The sequence below is a fragment of the Nerophis lumbriciformis genome, linkage group LG01 (genome assembly GCF_033978685.3).
Source record: "Nerophis lumbriciformis linkage group LG01, RoL_Nlum_v2.1, whole genome shotgun sequence".
In the NCBI taxonomy this organism is placed as follows: domain Eukaryota; kingdom Metazoa; phylum Chordata; class Actinopteri; order Syngnathiformes; family Syngnathidae; genus Nerophis; species Nerophis lumbriciformis.
The window spans coordinates 45,042,599-45,058,786 of NC_084548.2; the positions used below are offsets into that span (position 1 = coordinate 45,042,599).

General features: G+C 43.8%; 1 protein-coding gene across 3 annotated transcripts in view; it reads right to left on the reverse strand.

Moving 5' to 3' along the window:
- nol4la (nucleolar protein 4-like a) overlaps positions 1-10,124 on the reverse strand; it is a 45,694-nt gene extending 35,570 nt beyond the window's left edge. For all 3 annotated transcript variants that reach the window (XM_061983708.1, XM_061983699.1, XM_061983692.1), the window contains exon 1: positions 9,551-10,124. In XM_061983708.1, the coding sequence (XP_061839692.1) occupies positions 9,551-9,892 (342 nt within the window). In that variant the 5' untranslated portion in view covers positions 9,893-10,124. The remainder of the gene's footprint in view (positions 1-9,550) is intronic.
- Positions 10,125-16,188: the final 6,064 nt, after the last annotated feature.

The window sequence follows — 16,188 nt, forward strand, 5'->3', positions numbered from 1 at the left end:
TTTTCTAACTCTTTCACGCCCTCAACATTATAATATTGTAACATTAAGTATAAACATGAAGTGCCTCAGCATGATGTCACTGAACTAGTCTTCCACGAGAGATGAAGCGCTGACATTTCCTGGAGAAAGGCTTCTAGTAAGAAGTGAGCTTGTTTGAATGAGAGGAGAATCCCGGGTTCAAAAAGTTCTCACAAGGCACGGTGGGCAGCACACTTTTCTCCCTTCCACCTTGACATTTCCACGCTGCTGGAACCTGACATTTTCATTTCCCTGCTCTCCTTCTACTATACGTCTTTATCCCACAACTCCATCGGTCCAGACTATATTTCCCTATTTCTTACTGTATCCCCTCCACCCTCCTTCTCTCTTCTTGCTCCGGCTCTCCCAAGTGCGAGGTAATGATCGTTGCCATGGCAACTAAAACCGGCTCACAGAGCCTGGTTTGTTTTAATCCGGCCCGCTCTCCCCTTTCCCCAGTCCCTCTCCCCTGTCAGCATGGGCTAAATGTAACGATAATAAATGTAATAATAACAATCCTCCACCTCATCATCACAGCTGTAATCTAGCGAGGTATCATCATCCCCGCCCCCCCCAGACACACACACACACACACACACACACACTCTCCAGCGACATCAGCAGCGCCACTGCCGCTGCTTGGGACAATGGTGTCAGCTCCATTCACGCTGGATTTAGATAATCTCATACAACTGTGGTGTGTGCATTGCACCGCTGCTGAATTCCTCCAAAATTGCTCACCAGCACCCACTTGCTAGTGACAAAAGATTCTGTAATAAAAAACAAAAGCAACGGGAAGAAAATGCGGCCACGTCTTTCATTATCCATCCTAACAGCCAAGGCCGTCTTGGGCTTCTGCAAGCAGTTGCCAGAATAATGCTTCCAAACTAGAGTCAACAGGGAGTTAAACATTCACCTCTCGACACAGCATGCTTTGAATGAGCCTGTTTGTGCGTGCTATGTGTGTTCAAGTACAGTACACGTCTACCGGGCAGAGCTGGAAGCATCTCACAGGAAAACAGCTGTTGAATGGAGCTGTAGATATTTGGTCTCATCAGCAACATGCCGTTTTAAAGAGCAAAGGAGACATGTCAGCATCCCTAAGTGGCAACAAGACATCATGAACACAGCACTGCAACACTCTCATCCTCCTTTTTCTCCTTCTCTCTTTCTTTCTAATCCCGCAGGACTTTGCTCTCCCCTGCCACTGTACAACCAGCCCCCATCCTCGGCTCCCTGTCCCGCAACAAACCGCTCTGTTGCTAGGAGACTGGAGGGTTTGAGTCGGCTGCCCCCACCCCCGCTGGCAGTCTTGCACACACACACAAACACACACACACACGCACGCGCGCACACACACGGCAGAGTCGCTGATGGGGAGAGAGGAGCAGTCCTGCACACAGGCAGGTCAGGAGGAGGAGGTAGGGCGGTTCACAGGAAGCAGCTGGGTCACAAAGACAAGAGAGATGGAGGAGACGCGTCACACCGCAAATGAGCTGCACGGGCAAACCGATAAATAAGGTGTTGCCGTGCGAAAGATCCAAACTTTTTAAGTCAACATCACTAAATTATACTTAAAAGGCAGCTGTCGGCTGCTTGCACAAAGGCAGAATTGTTTACCGTACGACAACCTGCTGGTCCCAGTATGAGGTTTTAAAATAATATTTGTACTGATGCACACAACTCAATAATATACAATCCTTTTATTCAAACGGTAAAAAAAATGATTCTGTCCCCCCTTAAGGAAGAAATACAAGCCACATCCTGATTCAGTTGCTTTTTCATAGAATAACTCGCAGTTTCCATTGTTATATGTGCTTGTGTTAGAGGCAGTTTTGCAACCTTGAGAGATGCCTAGTGGGCGCTAACTTGCCAATGTGTTGTTAAGCAGGGGGCCTCGGGGCTGATGGGGTTTTGGGGGCCTCCCTTAAACCTCAACAAACAAAAAGTAGCAACCATGGGGTGACTTCCCAAACTTCTGGCAGATACGGGTTTCACTGTCACAAGCTCAGGAATTTGCATGAACGTTGTACGGCCCATCCATCCATCCATCTATTTTCTACCGCTTGTCCCTTTCGGGGTCACGGAGGGTACTGGAGCCTATCCCAGCTGCACTCGGGCGAAAGGCAGAGTAAACCCTGGACACTATTTTTTTTCTTGAATGTGTTGGCCCTGCGATGAGGTGGCGACTTGTCCAGGGTGTACCCCGCCTACCGCCCGAATGCAGCTGAGATAGGCTCCAGCACCCCCTGCGACTCCGAAAGTGACAAGCGGTAGAAATTGGATGGATGGATGGATGATCTTTTTATGATTGTGTCAGGCCATAACAACCTGCTCAATGGCCTAGTGGTTAGAGCGTCAGCCCTGAGATCGGTAGGTCGTGAGTTCAAACCCCGGCCTAGTCATACCAAGGACTATAAAAACGGGACCCATTACCTCCCCCAGCATCAAGGGTTAGAATTGGAGGTTAAATCACCAAAAATGATTCCCGGGCGCGGCCACCACTGCTGCTCATTGCTCCCCTCACCTCCCAGGGGGTGAGGGTGATGGGTCAAATGCAGGAGGATAATCTCAAAACACCTAGTGTGTGTGTGACAATCATTGGTACTTTAACTTTAATTGAAATTTAAATAAAAAATATGATTGTCCAGCCCTAACAGAACAGCAACGATGCAACAACGTCATTATTTTTTTCAGTAATTTTGGCGACAGGCGCATGCATGTCTTTGTGAGTGTTATTTCAGGAATAGTGCTGGCAATCTTGTACAAACCCCGTTTCTATATGAGTTGGGAAATTGTGTTAGATGTAAATATAAATGGAATACAATGATTTGCAAATCATTTTCAACCCATATTCAGTTGAATATGCTACAAAGACAACATATTTGATGTTCAAACTGATAAACTTTTTTTTTTGCAAATAATTATTGACTTTAGAATTTGATGTCAGCAACACGTGAAAAAGAAGTTGGGAAAGGTGGCAATAAATACTGATAAAGTTGAGGAATGCTCATCAAACACTTATTTGGAACATCTCACAGGTGAACAGGCAAATTGGGAACAGGTGGGTGCCATGATTGGGTATAAAAGTAGAGTCCATGAAATGCTCAGTCATTCACAAACAAGGATGGGACGAGGGTCACCACTTTGTCAACAAATGCGTGAGCAAATTGTTGAACAGTTTAAGAAAAACCTTTCTCAACCAGCTATTGCAAGGAATTTAGGGATTTCACCATCTACGGTCCGTAATATCATCAAAGGGTTCAGAGAATTTGGAGATATCACTGCACGTAAGCAGCTAAGCCCGTGACCTTCGATCCCTCAGGCTGTACTGCATCAACAAGCGACATCAGTGTGTAAAGGATATCACCACATGGGCTCAGGAACACTTCAGAAACCCACTGTCAGTAACTACAATTGGTCGCTACATCTGTAAGTGCAAGTTAAAACTCTTCTATGCAAGGCGAAAACCGTTTATCAACAACACCCAGAAACGCAGTCGGCTTCGCTGGGCCTGAGCTCATCTAAGATGGACTGATACAAAGTGGAAAAGTGTTCTGTGGTCTGACGAGTCCACATTTCAAATTGTTTTTGAAAACTGTGGACGTTGTGTCCTCCGGACCAAAGAGGAAAAGAACCATCCGGGTTGTTATAGGCGCAAAGTTGAAAAGCCAGCATCTGTGATGGTATGGGGGTGTATTAGTGCCCAAGACATGGGTAACTAACACATTTGTGAAGGCGCCATTAATGCTGAAAGGTACATACAGGTTTTGGAGCAACATATGTTGCCATCCAAGCAACGTTACCATGGACGCCCCTGCTTATTTCAGCAAGACAATGCCAAGCCACGTGTTACATCAACGTGGCTTCATAGTAAAAGAGTGTGGGTACTAGACTGGCCTGCCTGTAGTTCAGACCTGTCTCCCATTGAAAATGTGTGGCGCATTATGAAGCCTAAAATACCACAACGGAGACCCCCGGACTGTTGAACAACTTACGCTGTACATCAAGCAAGAATGGGAAAGAATTCCACCTGAGAAGCTTAAAAAATGTGTCTCCTCAGTTCCCAAACGTTTACTGAGTGTTGTTAAAAGGAAAGGCCATGTAACACAGTGGTGAACATGCCCTTTCCCAACTACTTTGGCACGTTTTGCAGCCATGAAATTCTAAGTTAATTATTATTTGCAAAAAAAAAAAAGTTTATGAGTTTGAACATCAAATATGTTGTCTTTGTAGTGCATTCAATTGAATATGGGTTGAAAATGATTTGCAAATCATTGTATTCCGTTTATATTTACATCTAACACAATTTCCCAACTCATATGGAAACGGGGTTTGTAGATAGCCTGGGCTTTTTCCTCAGTAGTCTACACGCACGCCTTTTAAATACAATTTGCAACATTATGAGAGCACTTTAGACATAAATCAACACATTTGAATCACCTTTACACTCTTTTAATCTAATATAATAATGCTGCCTGAGGCTGAGCCAATCAGTGGCCACAATACTGAACAGCGGTCTGGTTTGGTCACCTGTAGTGGCCATTACGACTGTAGTATTAATATTTTTAGTTTATTTTGCCATTTTGAAAATGCATACATGTGTGACCAAAAATTGTAGAGTATGCTTTAAAATAATATTGCAAAAATTCTGAAAATATTTGAAGTGCGATGTGGAGAGACTAATGTAATTAGTAATTGTGAAAAATATATATACTGTATGTTCTGTTAAACCAGTAATGGCAAAATAAGATGGTGGTGTTCTTATATTTCTTGTTTTGAATTATGTAACTGTGAGCAAGTTGCAAACAGACCTTTTAAATGCAGTAGTTAGGTCATTTTAATTGTAGAAAATATTATAAATTTTGTATTTGTAATTTGATTTTTTGCATTTGAGCCCATATCAGTGCGCCCTCTGTTTATGTTTGCATGTGCATTCATAAAAAAAAAAAATCTTGAAGTCATCAGCACTCAGATGATCTCTCTGCGGATGGGACAAGAGGTCTGTAAATATGCTAATAGGCATGTAAATGGGGGCAACGCTTGTATCCAGTGTGTTTGCGTATGATTGATGGTGACAGGTTAAGGTGCATATGACATAAAACAGAGATATGGAAGATCATTAGTTCTTTTTCTGTATTCCTTTATATTTCTTCGTCCCTGTCCTTTCTTTTTACCATCATCCTCTCCCCTCTGCCTCAGCTCACAAAGTCTATCATTAATTTCATATTAAGTGCACCGAGCTCCAACCCTACGTTGTGTGTGTGTGTGTGTGTGTGTGTGTGTGTGTGTGTGTGTGTGTGTGTGTGTGTGTGTGTGTGTGTGTGTGTGTGTGTGTGTGTGTGTGTGTGTGTGTGTGTGTGTGTGTGTGTGTGTATTTGGGCTGCTCTCATAAGGAACATTATTTGTTAGCGAGGGTGACATTCCCAATATACTACTGAGCCAGTGAGAGAACCACCCGTCCTGCTTGGGACCCTCACTATAGTAGGATATGTTATGTAAATGACCACATTTGTGCGACATCACAAGCAGAGTCCAATTTCACATTTTGTCTCCACTCCCAAACTGTCACTATTCCTTAAATGTTACCCTTGGAAAGGCATTAAAATGGCAGTAGCGGTGCATGAGGGGGATTATTGCCGACTTAAAGACATGTGTGACTGTGTGTGTGAGGAGCACAACTATGACTGTCTCCCACACAGGGGGGAGGCCTCCGGGCCAGTTAAAAATGGTGTTAATTTCTCCTCCTATGGGAACGCAAAGAACCATCTCTCCATGGCAACAGAGAGGGTGCTGAAGGGAGGAAAGACGGAGCAAGCGATCAGCGACCCCCTCTTTATACGTGTGCACATTCTAGCACATGCACAAAGTATCACATATTTGCATTTTGCCACCAATGACCCCATTATTGACATTTCCTTATGAATATCTAACAAACAAGTGTTTATTATGAAAGCTAAGTTCAAGCTTATTTGTGGCTCCCTCCAAAGGCCTAAGAACAACTCTGTGATTCTCGTTTAGGGTGGGGAACATTTGGGAACCCATGAGAGTGCTGCCATGTGTCCCTCTGATAAGTGCTGCCAGACAGACAGAAATGAAACAAAAATTCATGACAAAAGCACAGGAGATTCAGAATGCCCCTTAAAAATTGTATTTATGCAAATGCTGTGGTATAATAGGGCCAGTATTCTTTTGACTCTGTGGCCCTTCCCCAAAAGAGGGCCTCTCCGGGGAAACGTGGCCTAATTAATCAGATAATAATGATGATGTTCCTCTCCTCGATTGATGCGGAGGTGCACACGTCTCGAGCCCCCTTTTCAAGAATAATAGGTTCTACCTCAGAAAGAGAACATCCTAATGAAGAATGAAGGCTTTTATTTAGCATGGACACACTATCCTGAAAATCAATTTGTCTGCTGTCCTGTTAGGAAGTTACTTAAAAGGTTCAATATTGAATCCTTTAGAGAACAAACCCTTGTCACCCCATCAAGTCTTTTTAATTTACTTTTGCATTTAAAACCAAATGAAACATGAACATAAAACTTCATTCCGCACTCCATCCAGCTGTACAACCAGTCTGCGACCTGTAATAAATAATACTGGTTTATTACTATGCTGTTTAAGGTTACCACACCTTTCTTTGTTTATAGTGTATATTAAAGTTTTATATACTTGTCATTTATTTTATTTATTGCTGCTGTTACATACCATCACTTCTGTATTGTTGGTATTGTTTGTTGTATTGTATTTATTATTTTTTCCTCTTTTTTAGTGCCCTTATCGGGAGTGCTTTATAGTTATCCTTTCCTCTTGTAATTGAGCTATAATGTGGCAAACAATTTCCTTGGGATCAATAAAGTTTGTCTAAGTCTATGTCTTATTAGTCCTGAATGCCACGATCAAAAATTATTAAGTTGATTGATTATTCATCCTAGCACCCATTGGTTTATTTTTGGAGTTAGACTTACAATTTGAACTAGTGGTTACGAGATGTTATATGTATTTGCAGCATAGCCACCAAAACCTGCTGGGAGCGCTAATCAGAGATAGTTACAGATTTCAGTTGACATGGCAACTAAAAGCAGCAGCTAGCAATGATTTTTACATTTCAGCACAATGTTCACTTGAAGGGACAAAATGCATTTTGGGCAAGCATGTGCCCTCTTCTTTCTTTTCCCTCTATAGGATGCAATTTGGTGGTGCATCTCTGTGTCTGTTTCTGGTTCTGTCCCCCTCCTCCTCTAATCAGGACATAATGAGAGCAAAACGAGGTTGCTTCTCCACACTGAGGGCTTCTGGAAGAGCTGTGCAGAAAAGGCGTGAGACAACATGGACATACAGCCTAGGTAGAATAATTCAGTGTCAGCCTTGGACAGAAGCCTCTTCACCGAGTCGGCACTGTTCACCACGCCTGCGCCCATGAGCCTTTGTCCGAACACACACTAAAGCCGCCTTGTACGCATTGCTGACACATAGAAGAGACCTTCTCTGTCTGCACATCATCCAGCATCCATCCCTGCCCCCCACCGAGCCTCTCGTCATTTCGCCCCATGCCTGCCCCCATACAGAAACTTGGCACGGCCCGGGAGCAGCTGCAGTGGGGCGTCCAATGCTGGAGCTCCAGAGACACGCCCCCATAGGCCTGCAGCCGTACGGCTAGGCAATGACCATTGTGTGTGAGTTGGGACGTCCGCATTTGCGTGTGTCACTTTTGTACTGGACCACGGCGGCCTATATACAAGGCCTCAAACGCGTGTGGAATGAAAAATGACATTGCAATACTTCATCATCCATATGCATATACATTTGTTGCTTCTGAGTCATCATTAAAGGCAGCTTATGTTGCCTAATGTTTTGTTTGTTCTTTCAATTTCCCAAGTGGTGCTGAGTCAGGAGCAGGTCTCTCTCCGCCACATGATAATAGCTACAAAGCATGCGCACTATTCTCAATAAAAATCTATTCTAATAATACATTGGTGACATATGCCAACTGGATTGTCCCAAGAACAAAAAAGAAAAATCACTTATATTAAAAAAAAACGCACAGAAAAGCCACTCAAAACATTTTGTGCAGCATGCATGTGCACCTGCAGAGATAGTCACACCTGCCCTCTTGTCCAGGGGGAAACATGATAGAGTAGAGATTATAAGCGTTTCTAAAGACGGTCTAAATTGTGCATTCACACAAGTGTAGCACCTGTGGAGGGGTCTGCACTATTCAAAGGGATTTACACTCTAATCTGTGCCAATATCTCCTCTGGTTTGTTAACACGATGTGTTTCTGCTCTTATGGGTCCAGAGAGACCGGCACAGGAAGTTGATTATTCCCAGAAGGCGCTTATTTAAAATGGTGGCTGTCTCTTCACTGTCACGGTGGGCCAAAATACCATCCACGTGCACACCCACACACAGGGGCTGCTGGTGTACTGTTTACACTTTATGACTTTTACGAGAGAAAACAGCACCGTATGACTCCTCTAACCCTGAGATGTGCAGTGGGACTTGTGATGACCTTTTACACTTCCAATATGTCACATGTGAAGTTGTCGTGGATGTCGAGGTGAAGTTGAGTACAAACTGTGTGTGTGTGTTTGTCGCTGCAATTAGCCTTTTGTTTCAGCCACAGCCCTGCATGCATGCGTGGACACTAATCATGCACAACTCACCCGACGTCAGTTAGCCTGTGAAATGCATGACTTTTGTCTAAAGTCAAATACACACGTGTCTACATATGTTTAATATGGGTCTATATAAATGTTTAAGGTTGAGTCTGCAGCAGAGGCAGGCCACCTCAGAGTACACAGGTGTTGCCAGAGCAACGAGTGTCCATGAGTGGATCTGCATCCTGGCCAGGACAATGAAAAGTGCCACTCAGACAGACTGACACCTATACAGTCCCATGCATGCACAGTCATATATTCTAATAAAGAGAGACATTTATTGTGCACTATATCACACACGTGAACATTGCCCATGTCCGTGGGTTTAAGACGGCACTGCCAATTTGTGGAGACACCCGCGGACGATCAACCTGACAGCCACAATCACCACCAGCAGGTGACTGTAGCATCTTCTAAGTTAAGGAGGCCCCCTTGGAGCGTCCGAACAGAGGCGAGCCGGCATCGCATGCCGCTGCACACGTGCACGCGCACCACCACCGTGACAGGAGACGTGCACGGTCCGGTCCGCGGAAGTGTAATGCAGCACATTATCAGTACGGTACTTTTAAGCCTGGACCCACCTCGCTGTCACGGCCGTGCACAACAGCCTCTCAGCATCGCCAGCGCCGGGAGGCACCGGCGTTGCTATGGCAGCAGGGATGAGAGTGGGGCTGATCTGGCTGGGATGTGGACAAAGTGAAGCGTTATCGGGAAGGGGGATGAGGGTGCAGCCGGGACGACAAAACCTTATACTTCTTTTATTCATGTGACAGGTGCATGTTAAGAGCAGTAAAATCACGACAACTTACAGACGGGACATATCGTGCGCGTACACACACACACACACACACGTACACATGCACACACTTTACCGTTGACTTGACCGGGACATATAGCACGGGCTTCCCTGGAGCTCCTTTCTTGTTGTGCTCTCCCAAAACGTTGGTGCCCACCTGAAATCCTTTAGACTTCACCCAGAATTTGAATTTGGCGTTAATGTGGCTGTTGTCGACGTACACGCCGTCCGACTCGTCGTTTTGCAACAACGTCTGCATGATTTTGTTATATTTTCGCCGGGTGACGGTCTTTGTTTTGCCAGAGTCTCCATAAGTGCGGAGACACCAGTCCTGAAATTCACTGAACATCTCCGCCTCCAACACGACCGGACTCCGGCTCCTCTTGGGCGCATCCACGCACGCCTTCTTCGTTGCCATTGCTCGCCCTCGCTCCCACCGTCTCTCTCCCCCCGTCTGGATCCAATAGCTCGGGCTAATAAAGAGCACACTTCAGCGGCTTCCTCCTCCTTCGACCACCCCCCGCCGCCGCCGCCGCCGTCCCACTCGATTCTTCCGGGACGCGTTGGTTCCTGATGGGCGCAAGGCGACGAGCCGGACAGCAGCACACCTGTTTGCAGCGGAGCAGCGCTGTCCCGAACCGCAGCGGTGATAAATGTCACTTCCTCAAATCAGGAGCTGAGGAGCAGAGAGAGGGGGGCTGTCCTATGCCGGGCGGCCATCTCCCACCTGTGCGTAAAAACGTCTTTTTTTTCTTATCCGCGGGGACAAAAAAAAAAAAAAAAGAGGAGACCCCAGTGGGGACAAAAGCGCACAAACAAAAGTCGCTTCCAGTGTCTAATGGTGTACTTTCAAACCACCGGCACTATTCGTCACATGCGATGGGCTCCACCTTAAAGATGCGAGGATGCTCACAATGTGCGCCATACGTGGCCCCCATGGCCGACCCACATGCGCCTCCCTCTCCTCACACCTGTTTGAATGGCATCTCTTGCATTGAACCTCTTGTGTGCAATGGCAGACCTATCCTGCCATTCAAACTGTACACAACGTTTATTATCGTTATCATTCTCCTTATACATATACGGTGAACGAAATGGCGTTTTTTACACATTAAGTGAAACGGAAGCACCATCAGAATTCAGAGCACTTCATGCAGACTTAAAAAAAAAACCGTCCTGTGCAATAAGGCACATGTGATTTATTTAAACAGGAATGAGTGCATTTATGTCACAAGTGGCCTTGCAAATATTGCAACATCTGGCAAGCTGCACTTACTTACTTACTTAAGGCATGAGAAATACAATGTAATCCTTAATTTTAAAAAACAAATTGTGCATGAGAGGCGGAACCTTGCATATCAGAATGTGTTTTCTTCATTGTGGTCCTGCGTGCATGTGCAGTTTTTCGCCTCTGTGTGTGTGTGTGTGTGTGTGTGTGTGTGTGTGTGTGTGTGTGTGTGTGTGTGTGTGTGTGTGTGTGTGTGTGTGTGTGTGTGTGTGTGACTCGCCCCTGGCCTGTGCATTACAGGCCCAAGCTGGCGGTGGTGACTGCTGCTGTTGCCATGACAGCAGCTCAGCAGAGTCTCAGGCCGTGCAATGGGTGAGTGGGATGCCCCGTCCTCATGTCTCCATTGAGGCTCTGAAAATGGAACATTGAATAACACTTTTTTTTTTTTTTTAAAGCCCCACCCCGACTGTATTACCGTCATTCCGACACCAACACATCATCAAATACAGCAGAACTGAGGCTGTGTGTGTGTGGCCGAAGGCCGAAGCCTTTGCAAGAAATTTCATTCCATTTCATCATTTGGTCTCCTGTAGTTTTCTGTCAGGACTGGCCTGCATGTAGGAGGAGCTCCTAAAGCCTCCACATCCCTCAAGGGAGGAAACATTTCAATGCTGCTATTTTGTAAAGATTATCTCCAATTATTCGAATGAGTTCTCCGCTGCTCCGGCTGTCCCGTTTACACAAACGTCAATATGGCTCTGTCTTTTCACTAATCTGCAATCATTATTGACACATTTGTGTGCTAAATTATGGAGAAGACGTAAACTGGAAATTCTCCTCCGTGCACATTTAGATTCAAACAAAGGGAACTAAATGTTGCATTGTTTCTTTCTATAAGGCCTAGTGGGGTGTGCCCTGAGGGCTGTCAAAAATAACAAGTTAATTCATGTGATGACTCACAAAAAAATTATCGCATTAATCATGTATATACAAGGAGATAAATCCCACAATTTTGACCCCACATACTCCTTTAGCTTAACTGAGGATGGTTATAAGGTCAGTGACCAGGTCATTGTGTGTACGTTTGTATATATATATATATATATATATATATATATATATATGTATATATACTGTATGGGTCACTAGCAAACACGGACAAGGATGATTCTTGCTTAATTATACTTCTATATCTCCAACGTATTTGAGTTTCTTGTCTTTTACTGTTTTTTCGAAAACTTAAAGCTTTATATATATTATTTTGTGCATAATATGGTGATTTGTAGCTCTTAATGAAGCAAGTTTAAATGCCTTCATAATCATGTTACCAAAACACATAATGAGGGCTAAAACGCAAAATATTTTTTTAATGACAAACTGATTCCATCCACTTAAAGGGGAACTGCACTTTTTTTTCCGAATTTTGCCTATAATTCACAATACTTATGAGAGACAAGAACACATATGTATTTTTTTTTATTGCATTCTAACGCCTAAATAAACATAAATAAAAGTCTGCTTACAATGGAGACGCAATGGGAGCCGCAATGGGAGCTATGACGTCATTAGGTCTATTCCCACCAAAAAACCTAATTAATAATTTTTAGACCTGAATATTAACCAGGTATTAGCTATATTATTATTATTACAAGCGCTAACGTTCAGGACCTACTTTTAGCGGCGCATTGATCAAGACGAGGTAACTCCTTATGCAGCTGTATTGATATCATCAGCTGGTGAGCTGCTTTCTCGCCTTGGAGCTCATGAAAGTTAAACCTAGATTATAAATCATGCCTCTCACCTTAAAAGTAAAATGATGTGGACATAAACTGAGAAGTTAGTAAACTTTGACAGCCAACTTAGACCCGGAGATGGTGAGAAAGAAATGTGAAAGAAGCTGGTTTGCACCCACCTTTTTTTTTTTAAACCATTCGCAAGGATTATGAGTCATTCGTCATCCATACAGGAATATATCAACATCCTAACAACAGTCGGCATCCAAATGAGAGCAGACATTATAAAGTAAGTGATGTTTTATTATGTTTGTTGGATCTTATATCTGCAGTGGTTAGCAATCAGTGATGTTGTCGAAGGAAAAAGTGAATGTAATGATGCATTTGTGAAATAAATGCGCAGTCACATGGATAAAAAAGAAAAAGAAAATCATGTGGGCTGGTCTTGCATAAGGACTGCGAATGATAGGCAAAACTGTTAAAAAAAAAAGTGAAGTTCCCTTTTAACATTGTCTGGTAAACAACTGTGCATCTAGTGCAGGATTGTCTCATATATGATTTTCACCATATCAAAAAATGATAACAATTTTCCTTAAATTAATGACAGCTTTTTCACAACTGCCTACAAACAGTATAGTTCCAGGTCCTGCCACCTGCAGAAATACTCTGACGACTCTGCTGTGGTCGGGTGTATCAGAGAGGGACGGGAATTGCAGTACAGGACACTGATCGCTGACTTTGTGGAGTGGTTTCAGGCGAACCATCTGGTCCTTAATGTGGACAAGACCAAGGAGCTGGTCATCGACTTCAGGAAGAGAGTGACCCCGGTGGAGCCCATCAAGATCCAGGGCTGGGAGGTGGCAGTAGTGGAGCAGTATAAGTACCTGGGAGTCCACTTGAACAGCTGACTGGACTGGAAGGACAACTGCAAAGCTGTTTACAAGAAGGGGCATGAGCAGACTCTTTTTCCTGAGGAAGCTTAGGTCCTTTAATGTGTGCAGCAAGCTGTTAGAGATATTTTATCAGTCTGTTGTGGCCAGTGCACTGTACTTTGCAGTGGTTGGTTAGGGGAGCAGCACCAGCAAAAGGGACTCAAACCAGATTGATAAACTGATCCGGAAAGCCGGCCAAACTATTGGCACGCATTTAGAGGCGTTTGTGTCAGTGAGGGACAGGAGGACACTGGACAAACTGCTCGCCATCATGGACAATCCTGCCCACCCACTACGCCTGACAATTAAGGGACAGCGAAGCTCATACTCCAACAGACTCCTTCAGCTTCCTTCCCGCACTGTGCGATTCAAGAACTCCTTCATTCCACACTCCATCCAGCTGTATAATCACTCGCCATACAGCAATAGATGACATCTGCCTATTACCTGACACCTGACATGTTAGCTACTTCTCTTTATTTATAATGTTTATAATGTCTATTTTCTATTTCCTGCTGGATCTACTCTATATTTTATGCTGCTGCTGTCACATATACTGTATATACTGTAATATTGTACATGGTCATTGGTACATATTGTATATATGTTATAGACATAATATAATATATCTGTATATATATTATTCTGTACACATATTATGTATATATTCGTATATATGTTGGATTTTTTGATCGCTATGTTAGTCTATTTATACTTGCATTGTCCTTTCCATCCTTACACTTTCCATCATTGTAACTGAGCTACTGTGTGGAACAATTTCCCTTGTGGATCTTAAAGTTTGTCTAAGTCTAAGTCTAAGTCTAAACTGTTAGATTGTCTGCAACCACTAAACTAGACTGATCAACCATTAGCCATGCAGCATCCCTCAGATGTGTCCTTATACAAAGGCTTTAATCATGTTTTGGTACATGCTTGTTTCATTTCCTGTAACACTTTACACAACCTAGTCATACTCGGACCTGAAGGCTCGACACATTTATTTTATCACATTCTCTGTGGAAGAACCTGCAAGAGAGCTTTAGGGGGGCACACCGCAGCAGGCCGCTCAGTAAACGGGGCGCGGAATCAAACTGACACAGAGCCGTGAGTGTTGAAGTGAAGACAATGCGTGGCAGACACACTGACGGGGAGTGATGGTGAATCAGCCTCAGTTAGGGTGACAAGTTTATCCTGCTTGTCCCAGTCCTGATCTGGCGGCGTGATAAAAACAAACTGATGACTACTGCCTCCTGAAGGTGCAACTGAAAACTGCAGCTTCTTTGTGTCCCACCCTGAACAGGACCCGTCTGACACAAAACCACAGCCAATGTACGTGTACATGTCTGTGTCATTGTCATGAGGGGGGAATATTTTGCAACTAAATCATAGTGTACTAAAAATGACCTTTCCCTAAATAGCGTAACATTCCTTCGTATTTTTTAATGCAAACTAAACATAGACAATTACAGCTCCATGAAGAGCACCATGGTAACGTGAGAAAATGTGTTTTAAAGGAATCTTGTTTCAGAAATGTTCAAATGTGATGTGGTGGATGTGACATGAAATGAAGCAGTGTAAAGGGGAGAGAGGTACATGCTGACTGCATATTTAGTGTCTATTATATCAACTCTGTCTTTGTCTGCTCAGTCAACCACAACATGGACCAGCCAGAAGCTGGATTTCCAGTCTGACACAGCGTGAGGCAGCAGCGTCGACGTGAACGCACACTGACAGCCTTATGGGACCATGAGGCACGGACGCTGGGAGGCAACGCGCTGTGGGTCAAGGCCCGGGGTGGCCACAGGCCATTGGGACAGCGCAGCCAGGAGGCAGCCAGGAGACGAGAGAATGGGCACAGTCACCATGGAAACACAAACGGCCCAGCAAATCATGGCAACTGGTAACTTAGTAACAGGAAACAACAGACCAGGAGGGTGATGAGTCTGGTTAATCATGAAGAGAGGGGGTAGCAGAGAGAAAGGAGGGGGATAATAACATGGCGGTAAGGGCCACAGTTCAGACTGTTAACAGCGGAGTTCATTGCCACCTCACATGCACCGCACTGACACTAGATTAGTGTCAGCAGAGACTGGAAAGAAAGGCTCTGTGGTGTATGAAAAGAGCTGGAGTACAGTCGTTTAAGTGAGCTAGTGTGTGGTTTTAAACTGATAAATGTTAAGTTACCTTATAAGGCTGTTCACCTTAAACTTGTTATAAATCTGAAATAATAAAACATTATACTGAAAGGGACAAGCGGTAAAAAAAATGGATGGATGGATATAAACCAAAAAGTACTGTAGATACATAATAGAAAAGTAGAAAATGAAAAGAGTAGAGGTGTCCCAAAACAACTTTTTCACATCCGATATGTTGACATTGTTGGAGCCTCGAGTATAGGTCGTTATCGATATCAATCCGTTACAATATCAGCACAAATAATAGTACATACTCGTATCATTTTGTAGTGTAGAATGTTACAAAAGGCTTGATCAATTGAAATTACTAAAACAGAGAACAATAGCAGGCATGAAAAACAACATACAATATACTTTCATTGGCAGAAGAAACACTGAATATAAGATATGAAGCAATTTAACCAAACCCATTTATAAAGTGGAATGGACTTATGATTTGTTTTTGGCGACACCTAGTGATCACAATAATTCATTACGTTAAGCTAGTGAAGAAGCAACTAACATTTGATGGTGGATCCATCCATCCATCGATTTTCTACCGCTTGTCCCTTTCGAGGCCGCAGGGGGGTCGCTGGAGCCTACTTTGTAATAATAAGCTTCTCCCTTGCATGTAAAATTTGTATCTG